The following is a 25,082-nucleotide window of genomic DNA, read 5'->3' as shown; positions in this document are numbered from 1 at the left end:
CACTCCTGTCATAGCAGGTGGTGAGAATATTAATAAGCAGAGACTAGCAAGAGAGCCAACCAAACTCACAGGGGGAATACAGTAGAATACATCACTTGGCATAGTCTGTCAAATGGTAATTATGTTGGATTGTTTGAGATGGGATAGTTCTACATTATATATTGTTGGCCAGAAGCCCACAAGGACATGTTAACAAAGTATGTAAACCCCCTAAAGAACAAAAAGGACGCCGATCTGTCTGTACACCACCGCATCAGCATGGGACACACGTAATACACACCAACAAACACACACGCGCGCGTGCGCGCGCACACACACGCACAAAACACACACACACACACACACACACTCACACAAACACACACACACCGCGGGTAGTATCGGAAATAAAAATTAATCGAAATCCGTTTAAACTTTAAATGTAACATTAAAATCGAGCCTATTAAAAGCATACAATCACCCCAGCAAGTAGGTTACAGCCTAAATAATTAAACAGAATTATCAGGGCAGCACCCTCTGGCATCTTGATTCCAGAACATTCGCATGGTGGAGAAGAATGGATGCTCACGTCAACGCATCGCCAAGAATCAAAGGGCTGCAAGCCTGATCCGGCGGACCAATAATAAGCACTTTGTTTTCAGACGATCGCATCCTCACGCTTTTGTCCTACTTTGATGGATCGATGCCAGCCGTATGATTAGAAATACAGGAATATTAAACAAGTGGAACAATGTCCATAAAATAAGATGTTATTGATCGTTCTCTTACCGTATGAATGTCGGAGGCGTTCTTGTACAGAGCTCAGTGTTTCTTGGTTTGATGGTGATGTTGTTCAAAAGGCAAGCATAGGCCCTCTGAAATCAAGCAAAAGCGGACTCGTATAGTAAATAACTCTCTCTCTGTTGGGAAGGGGCGTGGAGGATCGCCTCACATAAGCTGCTGGTCGGAAGCATCACACCAAATACTAAGAGGGAGGGACTGCAGGGAAGTAAGTTTCAAGTAGGACATTATCGACGGATATTGTACAGACTTTCACTCCGGATCCAGCTGCTTCTTCTTACTCAGTGTCACCGACTATTGGCCGCAGAAGACGGGTAGCTCACCTCAGAGTACTGGCTCTAAACCACAGGGAGTTTCAGTTAGGGATCATCAATAAATAACTGTTTGAATGACGTAAAACCATTGTCATATGCTCATATTAGTGGAAAAAAAATACTAAATTGGTTTGCCTATGTAGCGTACACCTATTTTGTTTGCTAATTGTAATGTTATAACATTATTACTACATCACAAAAAAATAGAACATACCAAATTGTACTGGATTTTATGCTTTTTCTATTTTGTATGAATATAATGCAATTGCCTTCATTCCATAAAAATCTCAACAGCTCCAGTCATGTGACTCAAAATCAATATGTTGTAGGTGAGCAGGCCTATGTTGCGGTCAATGTGATGTGGTTGTGATTCCATAACCTCCTGAGGATTCAGGCTGCTCAATGTTTTTTAGGCCAGCCACATCTCTCAAAGTAACCAGATCTCTACCTATATAAATGTTCATCACTAAAGGGAATGACTTATGATCTCATCTGTTTCTGTTGAGGAGCCCCCACAACTTTGAAAGGTGCCTATGTACATCACAAATTACCTCATACTTGAAAACATTCTTCTGACTCAAGCTTATGTATTCGACTCTCGATTTTTTAAGGAAATCGAAGTACATATGAAGTACATGTGAAGGACAGTGGCCAGAGATGCCAGGTAGAAGGAGAACCCAATCAGCCTCCTGCCGTATCTCCTCCTGGGTGGCTCGGTATGGTGTGCGCAGCCAAAGATGTCGCATAGATTTCCTCATGCCCAATCTACTCATCATTTCGATCTCGCATCCCAGATGTGTTTGAGTGACAGATAATTCACAACTTTCGTTTTAAAAAAGGCATAGAAGCAGTTTTAAATGTTTGGCTCGTTTCATTTCATGGCTTACTATGCCAATGTCATCCTAGCATAATATAATAAACTGTCTACATAACGTGCCACAAAAGACAGAAAACAAAAATCTAGAAGAGAGAAGATGAAGAGAGGAGAGGAAGAGAGGAGCGGGACAAGAAAGAACTGGTGTAAAAACACGACTTGTCGATCGCTCAGGATCGTGAGTATATCCGACTTGTTCACCACCAATGTTCTCATTCTGTTTCTCTCAGACCTCGACAATGAACACAACGATGAACAAAACCTGAAATAGAATGAATAACGCTGTTAAAAGTGGAACAGAGATCTGTATAGAAGGCTTTTCTTATAGTGAAATATGTTTTCGGCTTACTTGTAACCGGATTTGGCAAGATCCAAGAGGGCACTTTGAGTGGCAGACGTATTTTGAGCAATGTAAAGCTGCAGCCATATCTGGAAATCAATTTCAGCTCAGCCAAGGCCAGACGGATAATCATTACGAAACGCAAACGTTAATACTACTTCAAAATAGTGCTGATAAAATGTTATTGATCATTTTCATAAAAGATTATGAAAAGAAAATCATGATAATCACATTAGTATTTTCTGTGTCGGTATGTAGCCTATTTGTCATTTGACTCAAAATTGTTGTTTATTATTCAATATTATTATTTTATATTATTTTTCCGTGGAATTTGTAGACTATTATGGCTGCAACAAACGGCCAGATACCACCCAGCCGCCTAACACGTCCATGGCCCTGAACTTGGGGTTTGAACAGTTTGAAGCTGCTGATAAACCTAACCCTGATCACCTCAGCTCTAAACACTGCTCTCTGCTTTTTTCTCCTTCTGAGGAATAAGGGAATACAAAACGATAATATACGAGTAAAAATTATAATAATGGAGACCAAATACAATACGGAATTTTTGTTAATATCTGGAAATTTGAGTATTTTCTGCCCACATTGGAGAAGTCTTATCACATATTGGGCATGAATCAAAAATATGTCGTATGCCGTTACAATGGAAATCTGTCCCTTATCACATCACAGGTGGGCGTGTCCAATATACAATATTTTTGATTCCTCAACAGCCTTCATCTTTCCAATCCAGTTTTGGAACAATTACCATTTTAAAGCTGAAGATATATGTGATTTGTACACAATGTATCCTCCAGAAAATCCTTTACACATTTCAGTCACAAGGTAAATAAGATTTGTGATGATTTATTTTACAACCCATTGGCAACTGAGCAGCACACATTTCCTGTAGCACAGAAAAATAAAAAGAGCAAGTAGATCAAATATACATGAGGACCAGATACTTTAAATACAATGTTAGGGGAGAATATAGGCAGCTGAATAGCTATAGTATCCAAAGATTAACTGGTGTAGGTTTCGTCAGTCACCCTAGTACATCAAGTTTGGTAGAACCATGTGAATGATGTTGTATAAGATGAGTATCAGCCAAATCAGCTGCACAGGATTGCTTACATTTGTTATCATCACCAAATTACCAATGTTGTGGTTGACTTGAGATCTCGTGGACAAGTACTTCTCCTTTTACACAGAGGACACAAATAGACAACACAAAAAAACACACAACCCTCCAAAACAAGGGCACTGAATGTACACAAGTTGAAACGGCACTGAATCTCAAAAGTGCAACCCCAAGACCGCGTAAAGAAATGTTGACATTTTCTTTTTTAAATGTTAAAAACGCTGATAGACATTCTTCTTTTTTTTAGAGAGTTAATAAATAAGAACGGGCTTTCAGAAAACACTTGACCTGGCGAGGAGGTTAGGCTGTACGGGGGGGAAGGGGGTTTGGCCAAGAGGTGGTAGAAAGAGCAGGGAGTGTTAAAGTAAAATCAGTGGCAACAGCGAGGAGACAATATTATTTTACTGGCATTTACAGTATATGGACGAGACCATCTGTGTATAATGTAAAACGGACAACCTGATGGAACGTCCAAAGACATATATACACACACACACACACACACACACACACCAACTAGGCGGATACCGTTTGGAGGTGGAAGAGAACGATGAAAATGTTCATTTTAGATTGGATATCCTGCCACATTTTACTGAAGCAGGGGGATGATAGGCAAGGTCATCTTCGCCACGCTGCCCGGACAAGCCTGTCCAAACAGCTAATGAACACACGGGACGGTAGTGATGGCCAAGTCACTGCGGAGGTCAAAGATGTGTGTGTGTGTGTGTGTGTGTTTGTGCTCTTACAGAGAACAGCCACTGTGGGCCTTCCCCTTCATTTCACATCGCTAAGATTTGAGTACCAGTTCTTGTTTCCCTTAAAAAGGTAAGGTGATATTATAAAACAAATTTAACATAAAATGTGCTGCCATGCGTTTGACTTTGATTCGTGTCTACAACTATAAAGTAACAAAATCAACCAATGTCACGGACAAGAGTGGAGGACTGAACTGGTCCGGGCTGCTGAGAGTTAGAATTCAAAACAAGCCGTCGTATTGCGGCAATTCTGTTACGTCCGCATTTCCTTTTATGATTCTATATTATTTCTGTTAATAAATCATGACCATGCCCATGAATCAACACTTCAGATCAGACATGTATTCCCACATTCATGAACCAGACAAACCACAAGTCCCACCACTGCAGGTGCTCTCAATACATTCAGACCACCGCCCAGTTGCTAGGAGACCAGAGGATCCAACATTTGCACTTGGAAGCCCACCTGAAAGTACAGTTTTTACCCAAAACGCAGGCCCTCACTTCTCACAGTCACAAATCCAAGCGCAGCAGACGGAACCGAGAACAAAGCTCCTCAACGCTCCTCAACCTCCACTTAACCCTCACAAAGCCCTGCCCACCCCACCAATCCAACGCCTCCGTATTCATCGCTGTGCCTCTCCCGTCTCTCTACTGCATGGCCTTCATCCGGTTGAGGGCGGAGCCGGCCTGGAACCATTCGATCTGGGTCTCGTTGAAGGTGTGGTTGAGCTGCAGGCGGTCCGTGCTGCCATCGCTGTGCTTCACCACAGCCGTCAGGGGCTGGAGGCGGGGGCGGCACAAACCCAAACATCGTTCACTCGGCCATGACATTCCCATCGTCATTTCCATGACTGAGCTTGGTACAGTGACGTTTCAGGGAGCCATGATTGGCTACCAGGTGGAATGTAAGTATGCAACAATGTGTGGTGTACGTGGTATTAAATGCTGCAGCCATGAGCTTTTCAAATGAATCAACATGCAAAATAACGTGTGACGTTAGTTTTAGATCACTCTGATACATCAACATTTTTAATAAATGGTTGAAAAACGACCTGAATGTCACAAAATGAATTCAAGATGATAGCTTTGCGATACACAATCAAGAGTATGGTGGTGGAGGTGGGGGGGAACCGTGGATTAAAGACTCACCGTTCCTGGTGTGAAGCCCTTCAGCCCCTTGATGGAGATCTTGCTATCCGGGCGGATCTTGTCATAGTCGTCGGGGTTGCTGAAGGTCAGTGGGAGCATACCCTGCTTCTTCAGGTTGGTCTCTGTGGAGCAGGAGGAGATGGGGACGGGCAGTGTTAATCCACCTTACATCATATCACCTCTCGAAGAAGAGCTGATTGGTTACAATTTTTAAATATTAAATCCATGAAACCATCCAACCCAATCTGAAAACATGTTTCGGTTCCAACTTTACAAGGATTCTGGAAATGATGCAAATCAATGGTGAGCGGCATCTTTAAACAAATGTCCTGATCATAGAAGAAACATTTGGACAGCATTTCTCTAAATCGGTCAAACCAAGCCTTGTGACTAGACACACACAATGCACCAGTCACTTCCTGTTGCACGAGGTGGTGTGCGTACCGTGAATTCTGGCGAAGCTCTTGACAATGATGGCAAGTCCTCCCAGGTGCCTTGGCTCAAGGGCGGCGTGCTCCCTGCTGGAACCCTCGCCGTAGTTGTCATCTCCAACCACCACCCACGACAGACCGTTGGCCTACACACACACACACACACACACACACACACACACACACACACACACACACACACACACACACACACACACACACACACACACACACACACACACACACACACACACACACACACACACACACACACAGTGTTGGTCAAAACAGTCCCCATTTGTCTTATTGCGTGTAGTAAATGTGCACTGCTTTGCACATTGTTTTTCGTCGCTTCAGGTTTGACCCTCTCCCCTTGTGGTTATGAACTCATGCTGCCATTCATTTTTGTCCATTCCAGCATGATGAATGGACAAAATGAACCTTGCTATGGTATAGTTTGTCCACATTATGTTACCTACAACTACTATTTTCAACCAGGTCGTAGCTTAGAATTACCTGGAACTATCAGTTGTGAATGCTGATCAATAGGGATTTGAATAATGTTCTCAATTAAATCTATACGTGATATATTATACAAATAAGTAATACTGGACAGCCCGTACCTCTCACTCCCAAACCCCTCCTTGTCTCCCGCCCCCCCAGCCAGTCAAGCTACTCTAAACAGACAGTCAGTTTAGAGAGGACAGAGACTGTATTTAAATCCAGAGAGTCTCCCGCCTACCAACTGGAAAGGGCTTTATCTTACATATTGCGACTTTAAAGTTCATCACACCAAATGCAGTCCTATCCCAGTTTGGCCTCTATAAAACTCTATTAAAAAACATTCCCTCTTCTTGATCTATTGGATGACCTGTAACTTGCATCTTTACTGGGTGTACCGTATGGGCTGTGTCTCACGGTCCAATCAAAACCGCTCCTCAAACCTTTCCCCCCGCCACACACCTTGTAGTGGCGGGCCACATCGGGCACCCCGCCCAGTTCGCCCGTCAGCTGGTTCTTGATGCTGTTGATGCCGTCGTTGTCGATGTTGACGGCGCCGATCAGCATGTTGTTGGAGATGTTATCCAGGTGACCGCGGAACTTCAGCCAGGGCCCGGCGGCGCTGATGTGGTCCGTGGTGCACTTGCCCTTCACCTGGAGGAGTCAGAGGGCCAAGGTCATCATCGAACACACAAATAGACAGACGGTGTGGTGGGTGGTTGTTTGACTTCTGAGCAGGTAGGTTCTGGGGTCAATCCCATTGCGTGCAGTCTACCTACATCCATATTTGAGCATTGGTGGCTGAACCCCTTACCCGCTCCTTAACATGCAAGTCGCCTTGGCTTAAGGGCTGGTTAAGGTCCACGCAACGCAAGGGGGTTACGGACCCTTACGTCCTTGAGGACCCTCCTTGCATCCGTGGCAAGGGCCTGACGTGCGCCTCCCAAAAACTTCGACTTTCCGTCAAGGCGACGCAGCAGGAAGGGCTGCGATCGGTCGGCTTCCTAAAACCCGACGCAGAACCATAAAGGTACACGACTGCGTCAAAGCGTCTGCGTGGTCATTGCGTTGCGTGAACGTGGAACCATAATCAGCCCTTTAAAGCGTCTGGTGCGTCACCTCATTAGGAAAATTGCCGGTCAGTGATTGGCTGAGCAATCGTGTGCATTTGACCTTGAGAAGAGCTTTTCCAGGCCCAGGACTGACCTTGATGAGGACCTGCAGGTCCTCCAGGTCTCCTCCGCTCCACTTGTCAAAGGGCTCCAGCAGCTGCAGCCTGTTGCTCTGGGGGTTGACGTCCACCTTGAGGCTGCTGCCGTCGGAGGGGGGCTGCTGGTACGTGTCCTGGCCGGGGTCGAAGTCGCGGGCCGGCAGCTCGTCGCCGTGGGGCGGCTCCAGCATGAACTTCTCGCCGCTGGCGGACGTCAGGTAGTCCGACTCGGGGTCGAAGTCCAGCGTGCCGGCGATGGCCATGGCGACGACGATCTGCGTGGGAGGGGGGAGGCGAGGGAGAGGATCAGCGAGAGGGAGTTTGCCACGCAGCCTCGTTGCGAGAACTTGATTCTAGTGTGTGTGTGTGTGTGTGTGTGTGTGTGTGTGTGTGTGTGTGTGTGTGTGTGTGTGTGTGTGTGTGTGTGTGTGTGTGTGTGTGTGTGTGTGTGCGTGCCTCGGGGGAGGTGACGAAGGCGTGCGTGGCGGGGTTGGCGTCGTTCCTGGCGGTGAAGTTCCTGTTGAAGGACGTCACGATGGTGTTCTTCTCCCCCTTCTTCACGTCACGCCTGCACCAAACGACACAAACGCACACAGGTCATGCAAGGAAACAGCATGTATATTCTGACCTACTTTTTGCCGTCTATCTAGTTCAACTGGTATAGTACCCATACTGCCAAGGTAAGGAGTTATAGGCACTCATATCACTGTAAGAAGTGTTTAATATAAGTGTGGAAATGTGTCCCTTTAAGCCACGGTTGAACTCATGATTTGTCATGTTGAGGTTGATGCCATTGATGGGTTCAAAAAGGGACAGAGTGTATTCATGTCTACCTGTCCCACTGTCCTATGCAGGGTCCACAGGCATTGGCCAGGACCACTCCGCCCACGTCCTCCAGGATCTTGGACTACAGGAAGAGAAAAAAATAAGAATTCAACTTTTAATGGTTTGAGTCAGCTCCCTCATACGAACAGCATCGTTTAAATTGACTGGTCTTTATCGAGTTGGCGTCTTTCCATTCTTTCATTTTTAACATATATTTAAGACATAATAATGCAATACATTTTAAAGTTTTCCTTTCAAAACCCATCCAAATTCCAATGTTAATCATTTTGGCTTTAAAAGCCATCTCCCTGTACAGTGACTTACTTAACAATAATATCCAAAAGGCTATTCCATATTAACCAAGAAGGGCATCCGTCTTTACAGGTTTTGGATAATATTATACTTGCTTAACCAAAGGGGACATCTGTGCTCCATCCATCTTTCTCATGCTATAAATATCAGTGGGTAAAGCCCACTGGTACTCACGTATCCGTCTCTCTCGATGGTGGCCCGGATCTGCTCCGAGCCCGGGGTGACGGTGAACTGGGCCTTGCACTTCAAGCCCTTGTCCAGGGCCTGCTTGGCCAGGGAGGCGGCCCTGCCCATGTCCTCGTAGCTGGAGTTGGTGCAGCTGCCAATCAGCCCTACGAAAGACCAAACATTCTTAAGAAAGGTACAAACGAGTCCCTTCATAGGACTCCATGTGACGGATAAAAAAAGGGTCTGGTTTGGCCATCAATCACGAAGAGGCCCCTACCGACTTTAACCTCCAGGGGCCAGTCGTTCTTCTTGGCAACCGCCCCGATCTCAGACACCGGGTGGGCCAGGTCGGGAGTGAAGGGCCCGTTAATGTGGGGCTTCAGCTGTACAGAACAGAACCAACATGCAGCCTTAATACTGGTTCTACGGAATGGCAGCATGATAATAGAAAATACTTTTTTGTGTATGCAGGTTTTTTTTACCCTCAGGAGATCCAGACCATAATTAATAGACATTAGAAAATATGGATTCTTAAAACCCCCAAACACAAGTTAAAGTAAGATATTCCCACAGTGCTGAGTAGATTCAAAGATGTCAACTGTATTGATGCTAAATGGTATTTTAGTTTCAAAAGTTCATTATAGAAGGTTGCATGGGACTGACCTCATCCAGGTTGAGCTCAATGACCTGGTCGTATACACAGCCCTCGTCGGGGACCAGCAGGTGTGAGAACTCATCGGACAGCGCAGCGATGTCTGTGAAGGAGGACCACTACAAGTCAGTTTGAATATCGAGAAGCTACTATCAACATCATATTAGGTCATCAAACTCTGCATTCAGTGCGGTAAATGTGCATAACAATGTCATCTTAACTTTTTTTCAGAGTTGACCTTCATTGCATAAACTGATAATGTACACCAATCTCCTGTTTTCTGCCCATGCAGCCAAACATAAGGACTAAACAGAAACACACACTTGTCTGTTTACATGACGGGACCAGTTTGTAAAACCTATGAATGAATGAAGAAAGTATGTGATTACCTCCGCGGCCTGTCTTCTCCAGGTAGGTTTTCATGCGGTGATTATAGGGGAACACCGAGGTGGTAGCGCCAATCTCAGCTCCCATGTTGCAAATGGTGGCCATTCCTTCAGTTCAATGAACAATAAGAACATCCCTCAGGGAAATATCCAGTGGCTCCCAAAATGTGGAGAATATATTTTATTTGAATACAAAGTCTAACAGGGGGTGTGCATAATTATTTTGAAGTTAAGGCTTTGAATAAAACAACACCCCCCCACAAGAATTTAAACGGTAACTGTAAGGACGTGAACTTCCACTTTGAGCATCAGCCCCATGTAGCAGAAGAATTCCATAGAGGCCAATAGTGGGAAAGAGACAGAACTGCACCCAATAAATGCAATCTAAAAAGGGCAGTTCTCAGAGATGCGGTTAAATGAAGGTGGGTTCCCCTCCCAGATACACAAAAAAAAAACTCTGAGCCTAGTAATCCATGCCAAATCGCTATAGCAACAGCGCATGAGTCATGCAGGATAAACCTCTCATTGCTTTCTAATTTGCAGCCGACTAGTCTCTAATTAATCGTCCAAAAACAGGAGCGAATGTTTGCCTTTGGACAAACACCAAGCTGGAGTTGCTGTGTCTGTTTGCCCATGCAAACAAACACAGCCGGTCAGCTTGGCGTTTGGCACGCCACATGTAAATCGTTATCAACCAAGTGTGCCGCCTGGTGGGTACTGACCAGTGCAGGAGATGGAGTCCACCCCGGGCCCGTGGTACTCCACGATGGCACCAGTACCACCCTTCACCGTCAGGATACCGGCCACCTTCAGGATGACGTCCTTGGGGGAGGTCCAGCCAGACAGGCTGCCTGTCAGCTTCACGCCAATCACCTGTCATCAGTCCAGGAAGGAACAGCTTAGATACACTTTTTAGGAGCACTTCAACAAGTTACATACAAATAGATTTACATTGAAGGGCTTGTTTTTTATTTTTTTCTCATGTACCGTCTTTGCCATCATGTTTGACTGTACACCTTAAAAACAGCATCTTCATGTACACAACCACAATTGTGATTATGTTTCAATGAAGTGGGACAACAGACCAATCAGTCAAGACAGCTAGGGTTAGAGAAGGTTAAGGGTAACAGTGGAGGGCTGCCACGTACATTAGGACACTTGAGCTCCCAGGGGATCCCAGCCATGACGTCGACGGCGTCGGCCCCTCCCACGCCGATGCAGATGGACCCCAGGCCCCCACCGTTGGGTGTGTGGGAGTCAGTCCCGATCAGCAACACACCCGGGTAGGCGTAGTTCTCCAGGATGATCTGGACAGAAGACAGATGGGGGGGAATCACCATTTATATCACTGTGGTGAAGCAGATTTTTTTTTATTTATAAAAGAGACCCAAGAGCTGACCTACCTGATGGATGATTCCAGAACCGGGTTTCCAGAAGCCGACTCCATACTTGGCACCGGCGCTGGCCAAAAAGTTGTAGACCTCCAAGTTAACATCCTGTGAATGTGCAAAAAGAGAGATAGCTCAGTACAACATACAGCAGGTAGGACGAGGCTTAAGACGTCTTTCCTTGTATTAGGAACGAAGTGGCCGACCTGCCTGCAGGGCACGATCTTGAGCTCAGCTGACCTTAGCCTTGGCGAGGTCCTCTGCCCCTCCAGTAGCGGCCTCGATCAGGTGGTCACAGTGGATAGTGGAGGGCACTGCCACGCGGGGCAGCCCGCTGCTGATGAACTGCAGCATGGCCATCTGGGCGGTGGCGTCCTGCATGGCCACACGGTCGGGCCGCAGCCTCAGGTACGTGCGCCCGCGGTCGATGTCCTGGTTGTGGGGGTCATCCAGGTGACCGTACACAATCTTCTCGGACAGAGTGAGGGGTCGGTTGAGTCTGGAGACGTAAAAAAGATACGGCTATATTTAGGCCAAGTCTGAATTGTGAAGATGCTTTTTTCCACTTTGGGTGTCAAGTCAACCTAAGCAAACTTGAATGTTTGCAATCAATGTAATGTACATCAAGAAATTATGTCTGCCAGAAGGCATGATAAAAAACGAAAGCATATACTGCAGCCTGGTATTGACCTTTTGCGAACAATGTCAATGTTTGATTGGAGTTTCTCGTAGTTGACGTAGGAGGTGGTCTCGAAGCGGCTCATTGACACTTTGGCCTTGGCACTAAATGCAGCAGACACATGCATGCGGCGTGCCCCCTGGCCCAAGGCCAGCTGAAAAGGGCAAAACAAAGAAAAGAAAGACACGTCACTTTGTAGTCAGAGGGGGGGTTGAGATAATCAAGTTGAGTAAATAAACATGGAGGAAAGTAGGGGGTAGAATGGTGGAAGGGTAAACACATGGTCCAAAGAATACTTTAAAAAATAAAATTGTTCAACGAAAATAGTAGAATTAAAGGAAAGAGGTTGGTGAGAAATGCTGTGGGAAATGGCATTTAACTGAACAGCTGTATCTCCAGTGGCCAGTCCCTCAATATGGGAGGCAATTACAAAGAAGGAGCTGTCACTCACAACGCCGCAGCAGAGGTTTAAATAACGGTATTTCCCTTATCCGTTAGAAAATACATTAAATACCTAACATATCGTCCTAATGTTAGATTATAGACCTCTGCTGCTTTTCACTTGATTGTCAAAATAGCTTGTGCGATTAAAGACAGATCTCATGACAAAACGAATTTTCATAAATAGCAATCAAAATAAATTGACTAAGATTAAGGAACACTTGTTATGACTCTGGGAGATGTATTCTTGGAGAAATGACTCGGGCTGTCAGTGACAGCCCTGCTAGATATACGCACTAACCTTGTGTTAACCTTGCTATCAAATATCATATTTCTATATGTACCATTTGTAGTAAATATTACGTTGCCATTTGTGGGCATAGTCCTTCACAGTGACAGGTTTAGGAATTAGAAATCTGGTCGTTGTATGTGAAGCAACGTAAATGATAAAGTTGACCCCCGCCGCGTACTTCTGGCTGAGCGAGGGGCACGATGACCTGGCCGGGCGACAAGCAACAGTTCAAACTGCCCGGTTATCGAATAACACTATCCTACCAACGACTACCATGTCTAGAACCATATTAAAGGTAAATATGAATCTCATGCATCTTTAAATATAGACTGTTATGGCATTTTTAAGGCTTACCTGGAGCCGGGCGACAGTCAGACAGTACGTTGCCATTTTGTTCACTGACAAAGATGTGTCGAACAATAGTGACGTCAGGTTTTGTTTGGAGGACTGGGCGCATGTCATTGAAGGACAGTAAATGCTTATTATTTGTATTTAGTAATAATCGTTTAGTAACGTAATAATAATTTTTGAATAAGGATTATATTTTAAAATTACGTTTATATGTAGGGTATATATACATAATATCACATACTTATATTAGTAATGATAAACATATCTTTCAATCGTTTTAGTGAGCTACAAGGACCAGACTGAACTAGAGAAGAGCAAAAAGGTTCAGGTCATAGCTATTTAGAGAGACTCATAATAGAGAATACTCTCTAAATGGCTCTGGTTCAGATAGGGTAAATGTTTAAATCTGTAAGTTAACAAAATAGGAGAACAGTAGTCAGCCATGCAAAATTTAATGCTGTTTCTGGATTTTATTTATGGGTTACTGTGTTTTAAAAATAGACGGGGTCTTGGAAAATTGGACAGGGACATATATATTTTTTCATAATAAATAAATGTTATATATAAACTTTCCTTATATAGGTACTACATAGGTACAGGCTTGTTATGATACCGTTTATAAATGGCATGATTCAATCAAAATAATTTAACAGGGAGATAACTTTAAATATCAAACCAACATAAAATAGACACATGGGTGATTTGCAAAATAGCGAAAAATACAACGCACACTGCATATAAAAAACATACCTAAACAAATAATAGTGGTTTGAGCAGCAGAGGGCGGTGTTTTCAACTCAGGCAGAAAACGTGGCTGTTCTACACGAAGAAGAAAACACGGGTCAAAGTTAAACAATCGAAGGCGCTTCGGTTGCGTTTGGCAATAATGGCAAAGCATCATCCAGATTTGATCTTTTGTCGGAAACAAGCCGGTGTTGGTATGTTTGATGTAGTATGATATATATTTTCTATTTTTTATCGGGCAGGATTAACATACACTTCAATCTGGTTTTGTGTAGCTCGAAGTCTCCAAGCAGGCTAGCATGCTAACGTCACAGCATGGATTTCATTGATATCCTTATAAACCAGCAAAACTTGTTCATTAAACATAGCGATGTAATATTTGCCTTTGCTTGATTCGGCATGTTTTTTTTATCCCATATGCTGATGTTATGCTAATCAAATACAATGTAATACACGATAAACTACTATAGTCATTACAGTATGGGAACTGCTAGCTCCCTTGCATAGAACACCTCTGTTTATTGATGGCCACTTGTTTGTTTCCTTTTCAGCCATTGGAAGACTGTGTGAAAAATGTGAGTATCTTTGAATTTTCAGTGACAATTTGATAGTGGACAGCAAATGATTCACCAAATTGATTTGAATTAACTTGATTTAAAAATAAATTTAGCAAAGAACGTAGACTGTATTATTTTGCATGTCTTTACTATGGTTAAGTCATACCATATTGTATTTGTTAAAAATGGATTACACCATATAATCCAGGTACTCTATATGTTCATCTAATCATATTGTTCAGTCTTTCACTGTTCACACTGTTTCAGTCTATTCTCAGACTTGATCAATACATTAATAGATTTGTTTAATTTCCTCCCACTCATGCAGGTGATGGTAAATGTGTCATATGTGATTCCTACGTGAGGCCGTGCACACTGGTGCGTATCTGTGACGAGTGCAACTACGGTTCCTACCAGGGCCGATGCGTGATCTGCGGAGGGCCCGGTGTGTCCGATGCCTACTACTGTAAAGAATGCACCATCCAGGAGAAAGACGTATGCTTTCACAATATTTCATATACCAAATATTCATGCAAGACTGAAGACTAGAGATGTTCCGATACCATTTTTCCTTCTCGATTCCTGAACTTGAGTATCGGCCGATACTATATACCGTACCGATACAGCATCTAGCATTGTAACTACAAATAGCACTTGTATTGTATTGAATTACATTTATAATTATAATAATACATTTGTATTCTTCTAGTTAAGCATGAGCATCAATTTTTTTCCGACTTGGTAGCTTGAACGCACGTGTGCCAGAGACGATGCGTTTCCCATTCCAACTTTCAACCTTAACGACCGCAGCATAACACTGCACGTGTTTGTGATGTTCTTGGCCTGTGTAGTAAATCAGTCATGTGACGGTATCGGAATGCTGCGTAGACTTGCATGCTCGCCGACACCCGACTGCCATTTAGACATCGGCATCGGAACAACTCTACTGAAAACATTTTATCCATTATACCTGTTTGTCATTTGAATTGACTGGATTTAAGGTTGAAATGGACTAGTAATGGCGTACAAATTGGTTCATTACCTCAATGTTATTTTAGGAGAAAAGGAACTCATGTCACATGCATGAACACTTCTTTCTTGTTCTTGTCCACAGAGGGATGGCTGTCCCAAGATTGTGAACCTGGGAAGCTCAAAAACTGACCTGTTTTATGAGAGAAAGAAGTATGGTTTCAAGAAGAGGTGAAGATCCGTTGGCGTTTGTTATTTTTGGTAAACTAGTTATTTTTAATAAACTTTTTTTGGCTTATCAATAAAGCTCCCTTTTTACATGGTTTCTGTGTTATTTTACCTCTGGCATCCTGTCTTTACAAATACAAGCAATATAAACCCCCTTAATGGTTTAAGAGTTTAACAGTCAAACGGCTAGGGTTCAGCTTGACTAGGCAGTGGTACCTTTGGAAGTGTTTGGAACACAGCAATTTCGCCCTTATCCCAATTGTCCATTTGTGGTTTAATACTAAGTTTACACCACTAGATGGTGATCTTTCACATTCTCATGTGGATGTAGGCGTTACCCAATATGCAAGATAATTGTCTCCCTGGTGTGAAAAGATTAGTTGAGGATGTCCCTCATTGCATGGTCTTATAAATGCCAGCCTTTGTTGGAGATGATAGGATTGAAAGGGCAGGTCTAAATATAGGAACTGAGCAAACATGTAATGGTTTCTTTGCATGTGCATATGATTGTAATATGTAATTTACAATCTTTGTTTTTAAATGGCGGAACATTGATGCAGTAACTTATCACACTTGTCCAAACTTAAAGAAAACATGAAAATATTTTGCATTGCCACTGGTTAAACTACATATACAAAGCTATTTTTGTCTGAGTTCAGGCAAAGCCGTAAGTGTCTATTCAGCTTGACAGTATGTGTGTTTTCTTCGGCCAGTTAGTCACGTAGCGTAACAAAATGCATGGAGGCCGAGTTCTATTGCCCAAAACAAAATAGGCTTTATTTTAGTTCCAATCAAATACATGAGTACTGTAAACCAAGTAGTGCATTGACAGTGAAAATACACTTTTTTCCTGTAAGGATCCTGACACAAGTCAAACCTGAAATTAAATCAATGCAAATGTGTGAGGTGTTATTAAGCAGTTATCAAACAAAATGTACTTTTAAGTTCTGATCTAACTTTGTAGGCTGGACTGGCAATACATTTTAACTAATGCCAAAGGCAAGGCTAATATCCCATTTATGCAGTCTTTCAACATGTAAAAAGTATCCCTGAAACACAACCCTTAAACTATATACCTAGTTATTTACAAGGCATGCAAACATACTACATAGAACATTACAGACAAGATAACCGAGACAGAATAGAGTTGACCGTTTCAAGCATGACAAACCCTAGTGTTGGACCAGACTAACTAGAACTCAGTGTCAAGGCTTATATGGGTGTATTCCTATCCGTTAAGTTTCCTGAATAAAGAAAAGTTATTTGAGTTGTGAGGTTATATCTCTTTAGACCTAACTTGCCTCTTAATATATTAAAAGTCAAGAGCGGGTAAAAAAAATACTTAAAAACTGAGGTCATTATAAATTATTTGAGTCTCCGTGTTGTGTGATATGGCAGGCAAGAAGATGTACGATTTAATACAATTGATAAAGATGTAGGCCCAGTGACTTCATCAGCATCAACAGTAATTATTAACCACTTTTTTTTCATTTTGTTATGGTAATAAATCGAATTTCCATCCTACCATCTCTAATGTTGTATAGGTTGAATGTTTTTTTCTGTTAGGCAAACTACCAACCAATGTTCCTTTAATTCTACTATTTCCATTTAACATTACTATATTTCCTTTTTAAAAGTTGAATTGGGTAGTGTGTTTACATTTCAACCAATCTACCCTCTTACCTCCCTCCATGGTTATTGAATCAACTTGATCATCTTTAACCACAATGGGACAGGTCAAGAAAAAATGTAATGTCCAAAATAAAGGAATGACCCCCATTTAATCATTTGAATTGAACAGCAAACAATACATTAATAAATCAGTCCTAGGCCAAGGGCTCTGCCACAGGTCCACTTAAAAACCTGGGAGAAATATATAGAAAGGGGCGGTCATAAAGCTGTAACTTATAGTTTCCCTTTTCTTTATTTTCTAAACCTCATCAGATCTAGGCTCTTCTTCATTTACCATTATAAATGTAGATGAACATTTCACTCTTTGCCACACAAATTGGGAAACAACTTAATCACAGCATTACACATTATTGTAGTGAAGCCACCATGGAAGACATTCATAGTTTTCAACCAGTGACTGAATATTGACCTTTGAGCTGGCTGCGGTTTCTTTTATAAAACAAAATAAACGATACTATTTAACATAGTGGGAGACTGGTGTGAGCATGTGTGCAACATTGGCGGCCCTGTGCCCCGTGCACATGACAGGGTCTTGAGGGGGCCCGTCGGGGTCTCTTACAGGGCTCCGTATTTGTCCTGGAAGCGGGTCACCGTGGTCTTGTATCGCCCGCACTCCTTCCGCAGCTCGGCTACCTCCGACCTCAGCACCGAGTTCTCGCGCTCCAGGAATGCAGCGCGCACCGTGATCTGGTTCTCTTTCAGGCGCCGCGCGTCGCGGGATCGCTTGGCCGCCACGTTGTTCTTGTTCCTCCGATGCCAGTACTTCTCGTCCTGGGGGGGGGTGAATGAAAACAGGGGAAATAATTTACAGAGTTTTTTAACTTGGTCGAAACAATATTGAAAGGCTCATAAGCAGAGCATTTATTTGTAGGATGGTGTCGTGTCTAGTGTTTTTGATCCCATAGCAACTGCACTGTGTACTTGGTTTGATCCCCCATATCTGTAGCGTGACCTAAAGGCGTCCTGAGTCAATATGCCCTACTACTAGCTGCGTCTTAAGGACTTGGAACGGGATTCACTGGAGGCCACACACTGTGCTTAGAAAATGACTAATTGGTAGTATATTTATTAGATTGTGACCAAATCAGACAAGTTAAAGGATGCTTGTGATGTTAGAATATATTATTAATTATCTCATTTGGACTTGAATTTGTTTTTACATAGAAATAATCATCTCTTCCTTTTGAGGGGAATGTTTGTGTGTGTTGCCAAGTAGGTTCACTCCTACAAGAGTGTTCCTGTGTCCAAAACACAAGCGCACCTTCCTCTCCTCGGGAACCAACACCTTCTTGGCCTTCTTGATCATGGGCTGGGGCTTGAGGTCTTCGTCTGTGAACTTGTGTTTGCGGGGGTTGAACAGCTCGCCGCCGGGCACACTGGACAGCACCAGGTCGGTGTGGTCCGGCTCAAAGGCGATGTCCACCTCGATGTCCTCAGGGTCCGCGGGCTCGGGGGTAAGCCTGCCTTGGTCCGTGCTCAACTCTGGACAAACACAGGATCAGCCAAATACAGCTTCAGCCCATGGCGTTTAGCATGTGCTCTGAGACCAAGCCCCGAGCTTAGGCTGAGAACCATTTGTGTGTAAATGGAGTAAATAGTGGAGCGACTACACAAGTATTAAGGGTTGCATGTTCTCAGTAAACACAGGGGAGGTGTTCTGGGAAGCCTTCTCCACACCTGGTGTGTGAACGCTGCTTCAATAACATGTTGACTTCTAAGTGGTTGGATAACAGCAGCGCTCTCGGTCGGCAACAACCCCCAGAACCAGAACGCTTCAGCCTTGCAAAAGCCAGGGTCAGCTAAGGAATAGAGGAGGCTCCACTCCAGATTACCTAGTGGCTATAAACTGCATTCACATTTAGGGCCTTTAGCAGACGCTTTTATCCAAAGCGACTTACAATAAGTACATTTGTCGGAAGAAAGAGAAACAATATATCGCTATCGGTATGGTAAAGATATTCATAGAAACAAGTGCAAGCATTAACAATTGCTAGGTTAACCCATTCATGTTTACAACAGAGATAGCTAGGATAAGACGCTACACAAAGCTCTGTACTACATTTAAGTGCCAGGACGTACAACATACATAAGTGCGTACATTAAAAGACAGACCGCCAAGTGCCTAAACTAAAGACATAGACAACAAAAGATAGACTTGATGCCAAGTGAAAAAATAACAATAAGACAATAAGAATCGAGCTTCAAAGCATTTCAATTAACCTTACTCCGCTTACATAGACAAAAGCACATTTTTTCATAGACCAGACTTGATGTCTTGTCTTTTTTTCTCCTGTACCTTGTGGGTGAAACCACCCTGTTCTTTATAAGGGAATGTGTTGCCAACTAGTCCACTTATATATTTGCCCTGGCTCCCCTGTATGCCTCTACAACTCAGTGTAGGTCTCTCCAGGGATCTACTGTTCCAGAAGTGCCCCTACTCACCTATGCAGATCTCAGACTCAACATCTAGCTCGCTGGTGCTGACGACCTCCTCAGACTGGCCAAGTGCCACGGTGGGCAGCAGGGTGGCTGGGGACGAGGGACCCTTTGGGGCCACCGCTGCCTGGCCTTTGGGAGCCTTCTTCGGGGAGCATTCGCCTGAGCTGCCCATGTCGGAGTCGTCAAGGGCTGCGGCAGCGTTGGCGATCCCGTTCTCCAAGAGAAACTCCTCAAGGTCCATGTACTCCAGGTGGAAGTTTTCTCCGTCGTAAGGGATGGTCTTGTCCCAGATGGCCGGGGTCAGGGCGGCCGAAGGCCCAATGTCGATTCCACCCATTTCAAGGTTGTCATCCAGACAAAGCTTATCCTTGTCAGAATCTAGATGAGCAGACAGACAAAAACTATAGGCAGTAAGAAACAAGATAAAGCAGAGATAGTCATCATCCAGGGATTACCTCGGCGAAATAACAAAATATATCCTAGTATAGTCGTAGTCTCTCACACGTGTCACCACGATTGCATCTTGAGAGTAAATTTGGTTAAAGAACGAGGCGTACTCGTCATGAAAACACACCGTCACGTGACGTTGTCTTACTAGGGACACAATGTACAAGTGTGACAATGTATAAGGGATACCTTTTTAGTGGTATGGGGAAACATACGGAATGCAAACTCGATACAATGCTCACATTTTATTGATAATAATATGACATTAATTAGAATATTAATACAATAATTATAACTTTAATGCCAAGTAGCATACCATGTATCGTGGGGCTCTTACTCTAGGCATTCATGCTTATTGTCATCGATTGGACAAATTGACTAGTTACAAAGAGAAATACATTAAAGACACACAGTAGGCTACTGGAGGCTACTGAATGGTGGAGTGGGCTCTCAGCAACTTCGTCCACCTTCACCACATTCCGGACGAGAACTTACCGTCGTCTCCCTCTAGTAGATTCGGCGGGGGTACGTCCATTATCTTCTTAAAAACCAACGGCAACGAACCCAGGCCACCACTATTGGTAGTTTCCATTGTTATAGTTATCGGCTCCCCTGACATTTTTCTTTCTTATTTTGTACTACTTTACGAAAACAGGATACTCGGCAACCTCCCCCCGCCCCCAACACGGTAGTGACCCAGACCGATGTGTGTGACACGACTTGGCGCAGAATAAATCCAGATATAGCAGTACTACGACAGTGGTGGTCAATGTATAACCTCGTCGGACACTGCAATTGTACTCTAAAACAAACAGAGAACGGGTATTTTTCCCATCGGGGTAAACCGCACCTCTTATCGAATAAAACACAGCAACCGTCGGCGTCGATAGGCGCATCCTAAACTTTGCTGCACAAAGGGGGCGGGCTTTGAGCAAACCGAGAGTGGATTGGTCGGCCGAGTTATATACCACTCGTTTTACTATATATTCATGAGGAACGGGTTAATGAGGGCAAATGGCATGTACTGTTAAAAACAGTACGTTGAGCCGAAAATGTACATCGATGAAAAAATTAAAACACAACCCAGTATAAATTATTTGCATTCGTCCCCACAGGATTTATTTCAACCATGGTCCTACATAGGCCTATGTTTCATTAATTTACGTTTCATCATAGAGATGCACGGTTACATAGGTTACTGACGCTGACAATAGAGGACTGTGTTCTTCGTCCAATTTGATTTCTTAAAAAAACCAACGTAAGCCAACTAATTTGCGGAAAAATCACGTGGAAACGCATGTGCAGGCGTGCTCCGTCTCGTCTCCTACTCCGCCTCCTAACCAATGGGTTTCGCATACATTATGCAAAGCAAGAATGGCACAGGGTGTCAAGAAGTTATATGAATCACACGTCAATGACAGGCAGCTGCTGGTTGTCTATTCTTGGCCGTTTCGTCTTCTTTATAAATGGCTATATGTATGGTTAAATTAAGCTGACATAGCCCCATATACGTGCTCCCCAAAAAGAAAGATGCGATGAGTAAAATCAGTATTACGTTGTTTTCTTTAACTTTTGAGCCATTTAAAAACTAGGGTTAGGGTTATAAATGTGTGTGCTGACGGACAACCTACGTTCAACAAAGAAATATATTACCACTGCATTATATTTGGTGGCTCTAGGTGTCTGTAGAACACAGACAAATGCTCATATAAATTATGATAATTGTATCAAGATTTAATTTTCTACCTCACATTTAGTTCTCCTTCATATCTCCTGAAAAGAAAATGGTCTCGAAAACATGATTATGGCTTTAAATGTCATACCTCAAATGCCAGACCAGAACTAGCCAACTCTGTCCCACACAGAACAGTCATTCGATTTGTGTTGAAACCAGTTGATTAAACTGATTCATCAGTTTCTACCAGAATGATTAAAGTTGTTAAGTTATTATGATAAGGTGGAAGGGCAATACGTATACTGATTGGTAATATGCATATTATATTTAACATAATACATGCTGTAAACTGATACCTTATTTTGCCTTGCCTTGGATGGTTTGAATCTTGACTGATTAAACTTTTATGTATAAAATTATATATGTGAGGGTAACGGTTCGAGAGTGAATATTGTCATCATTGGTTTTGTATTTGTTTTATTGTCCTTATCTTCTTCAAGGAAACTAAACGAGATCAAGGGTGCACCAGCTAAATCACCATTGAACCAATATCCCTGTTCCCATGTAGACTGCATGTACAATAAACAAAGGCTGTGTGTGCGCATATGTATGGACACACCAGTCACAGCACCGTTTTGTTGACTAGCCACAATGACTTCAATGGGGTGCTTTCGAAAACAACCCATCACTATAGTGAACTACCAACTGGATCTACCAACTGGAAGGAAGAGATAGGAAACGTCCTACGCTATAGCTTAGACACACCCATCTAGTGTGTCTCACACCCATCATCTTCCACTAATCACTAGTAGGATAAGATTATACATCCTGAATGAATCCCTGGCCATTAAAATGATTTTGTCAATGCAATCCCATTACAAGTACCCATATATTTTTCTAATGCTGTTTTGAAATTTCAACTATTCTAAAATGAGAGACCATTAAACATACTCGTGCATTCTTTGGAATGGTCTTTGTAAGCCCCTTATGGTTTTCTGTAGTGGCATTGGTTTAGGGCTCATTCACACCAAATCAGCCGTGGACGCTACAATGCAACCGTTGCATGGTGGGCGTCTTCGGTCTGATCAACGGCTTAAGTGATTGGCCACCGCAGGCTGACCTCGGGTTGCGTTTCTCCAAAAGGTGTTCTTTACATTTCGCTGCAGGCCGGTGTTACACCGAATTCTGCAACCCACCGAAAAGTGTGACCCCAGGGGGCGCTGTTGCATATTTTTTGCAATATGCACGAGTTTGAAGCTAGACAGGCATGACAAAAACATAAATAAAACATAAGATCTCCCCCCAACCAATTACCTTTTTATTAAAGGTGCTTAATAAATACATTTGTTTTGATTTTATTAGCATTTTACAGACCTATACAATGATAGGGCGTTTAGTACGGTCCTTCACCGTTGCTTCTTTACCCATAAAAAGCTACAATCAGGGTTAAATTACGCTGATTTACCTTTGAGCATTTCCTATTATGGGCTACTGTGTAAAACGCTGTTTAGAATTAATGTTAGTATCAAGAAAAGAAAGACCCATCGGTGGGGGGAGATCTTATGTTTTATTTATGTTTTCGTTATAACGCACACGTGCATGTTGCAGAAAATGTGCAACAGCGCCCCCTGGGGTCACACCTTTCGGTGGGTCGCAGAATTCGGTGTAACACCGGCTGGGTCTTTTTTCGCAACCTTATGCGGCCACATACCGCCGTAGTTTTAACGCACTACTCCTATAGAATGGTTGAACTGGTGGTTTGCCGACAAAACCTGATTCGGTGAGAATCCCATGGGGGAGAATTCTCCACCCGCAGGAGGAGCGGGCATGACCTATTGCTCCATGGACCAGACGCACTGGTTCTACTCTCTACTGCAGACACCGCCAAAGGTTGTGACAAAAGGGAATGGGGGGAATGTAGACTTCCTTAAAACTATTTTAAAAAGTAGGCCTCCAGGTTAATAAACAACAGTGGCATATTTCCAACCAAGGGCCCCCCAGCTCATCCAAATCATATCTGAATGTACTCAAAATATTTGGTCGGTAGAAGTGACGTCTAAAAGTCGGATTTGAATAAAAAACACGACTATAGCGAGAAAGATACATAATACAGGCCTACTGTTTGAAATACCGCTCTCTATAAAAAATGCCTCGCCAGAGATGAAATGACGCTATAGTTATTGACCATGCATGGCAATATATGAACATATACAATTAAGCCGCGTAACTAGTACAACTATCAGACACTATCCTCGTATCACACCATGTACATAAACCCATACATGTTAGCAGGAGACTGTAACCCCCCCTGACAGTTACAACGGATATCTGTTGAGATTACTATGGGGTCACGTTTCGTATTCATTTGTGGCAGGAGCGCCCCATTGCCAACGTCTGCGTGTTTTTACAAATGTGTGTTTCCCTCTACCCCTGTAGACAGCGACTTCGACGTGCGGGGAAGATGTGTTAATCTTGTTCTCCATATCAATGGAAAATCGGCCATGTCGGTTCATTAGGCATGCACAGAACAAGCACAAATACCAACAGCACACCTTTTCTGAAAGCTGTCATCTTTTTAAATTCGATGTTTTAAACATTTATGACTCACAACATAGAACACAATAAGGCGAGAGTGGCTGTAAAGCACATTAAATACATTTTGTTTTAAGTTTGACAAAGAAAGGAAACAACCGACCTACCGGTAAATATCTAAATTAGGCATAGGTGTCATTTAAACAAATAAATAAGCAAGACTGAACGGATTAACTGCATTAATTGATTTGAGGGGACGCAGCTAGGGTCGCTGTATTTTAGATCACATAACACAAACTCCGGTTCACATTCAACACAGTCTCTGACCTATGCATTTACGATAATCATTCAATGAGATAACAGACATGTAGGCCAACTAAAGATAAGAAAACAGTAAAGATGTCGGCCAAATAAACAGAAGAAAACAGTACCATTACAATAAGCGCAAGTGTCATAATCAACGTTGGAATCTCGGAACACTAAGCAACGTGACAGCGAATGCGCATTTTGCTCAGAAAACATCTTACCATTATCAGGAAAAGCAGGAATAGTAAACGGGAAATCAAAAAGAGTTTGGAAACTCATTTTGTTGAACCTTCAAAGTCAATTATAGGCCGATGAAATCCTGGTGGACGGGCAATAGCCAAATTATGTGAATAACTGACAGTTAATCAAGACATTCATCGAATTTTTGCATAACGAACATTAATCCTAAACCGGACTCGTGAGTATTCTGAAATTACTTAACGTAGCACGCCTCTTAAGAAGGCGATGCAGCTTTAAGCAATCCCGGTCGTGTATGGCCTCAAC

At 43.1% G+C, this 25,082-nt stretch overlaps 4 protein-coding genes across 5 annotated transcripts in view; 1 reads left to right on the top strand and 3 right to left on the bottom strand.

Annotated features, from left to right (window-relative positions):
* The window catches only part of csdc2a (cold shock domain containing C2, RNA binding a), a 5,605-nt gene extending 4,665 nt beyond the window's left edge, over positions 1–940 (bottom strand). Inside the window, exon 1 of the mRNA XM_079756561.1 lies at positions 769–940. The gene's annotated coding sequence lies outside the window, so the exon portion shown is untranslated. The remainder of the gene's footprint in view (positions 1–768) is intronic.
* A 2,216-nt stretch (positions 941–3,156) lies between these two features.
* Positions 3,157–13,032, bottom strand: aco2 (aconitase 2, mitochondrial). The gene is made up of 17 exons (XM_079756581.1): positions 12,993–13,032; positions 11,917–12,059; positions 11,467–11,725; positions 11,242–11,334; positions 10,987–11,145; positions 10,561–10,711; positions 9,842–9,946; positions 9,464–9,555; positions 9,078–9,183; positions 8,807–8,964; positions 8,329–8,402; positions 7,952–8,063; positions 7,492–7,770; positions 6,748–6,939; positions 5,798–5,930; positions 5,354–5,475; positions 3,157–4,984 (listed from the first exon to the last, which is right to left on the bottom strand). The coding sequence occupies exons 1-17, from the start codon at positions 13,026–13,028 to the stop codon at positions 4,853–4,855; spliced, it is 2,346 nt and encodes a 781-aa protein (XP_079612707.1). The 5' UTR covers positions 13,029–13,032; the 3' UTR covers positions 3,157–4,852.
* A 777-nt stretch (positions 13,033–13,809) lies between these two features.
* On the top strand, positions 13,810–15,582 carry phf5a (PHD finger protein 5A). Its single transcript, XM_079756622.1, has 4 exons — positions 13,810–13,927; positions 14,285–14,308; positions 14,619–14,785; positions 15,405–15,582. The coding sequence occupies exons 1-4, from the start codon at positions 13,876–13,878 to the stop codon at positions 15,492–15,494; spliced, it is 333 nt and encodes a 110-aa protein (XP_079612748.1). The 5' UTR covers positions 13,810–13,875; the 3' UTR covers positions 15,495–15,582.
* Positions 15,583–16,261: 679 nt separating this feature from the next.
* Positions 16,262–25,003, bottom strand: tefa (TEF transcription factor, PAR bZIP family member a). Of its 2 annotated transcripts, none has more exons than XM_079756965.1 (4): positions 24,800–25,003; positions 19,622–19,996; positions 18,441–18,661; positions 16,262–17,950 (listed from the first exon to the last, which is right to left on the bottom strand). In XM_079756965.1, exons 1-4 carry the CDS (start codon positions 24,855–24,857, stop codon positions 17,735–17,737), a joined length of 870 nt encoding a protein of 289 aa, XP_079613091.1. In that variant the 5' UTR covers positions 24,858–25,003; the 3' UTR covers positions 16,262–17,734. The 2 variants fall into 2 exon arrangements, with proteins under 2 accessions (XP_079613091.1, XP_079613090.1); XM_079756964.1 differs by lacking the exon at positions 24,800–25,003 and adding an exon at positions 20,561–21,078.
* Between the last annotated feature and the right edge of the window lie 79 nt (positions 25,004–25,082).

Source organism: Pollachius pollachius, assembly GCF_949987615.1.
Source record: "Pollachius pollachius genome assembly, chromosome: 19".
NCBI classification, from domain to species: Eukaryota; Metazoa; Chordata; class Actinopteri; order Gadiformes; family Gadidae; genus Pollachius; species Pollachius pollachius.
Note: the sequence above shows the minus strand (reverse complement) of the source record. Positions and strands in the feature narration are given on the sequence as shown.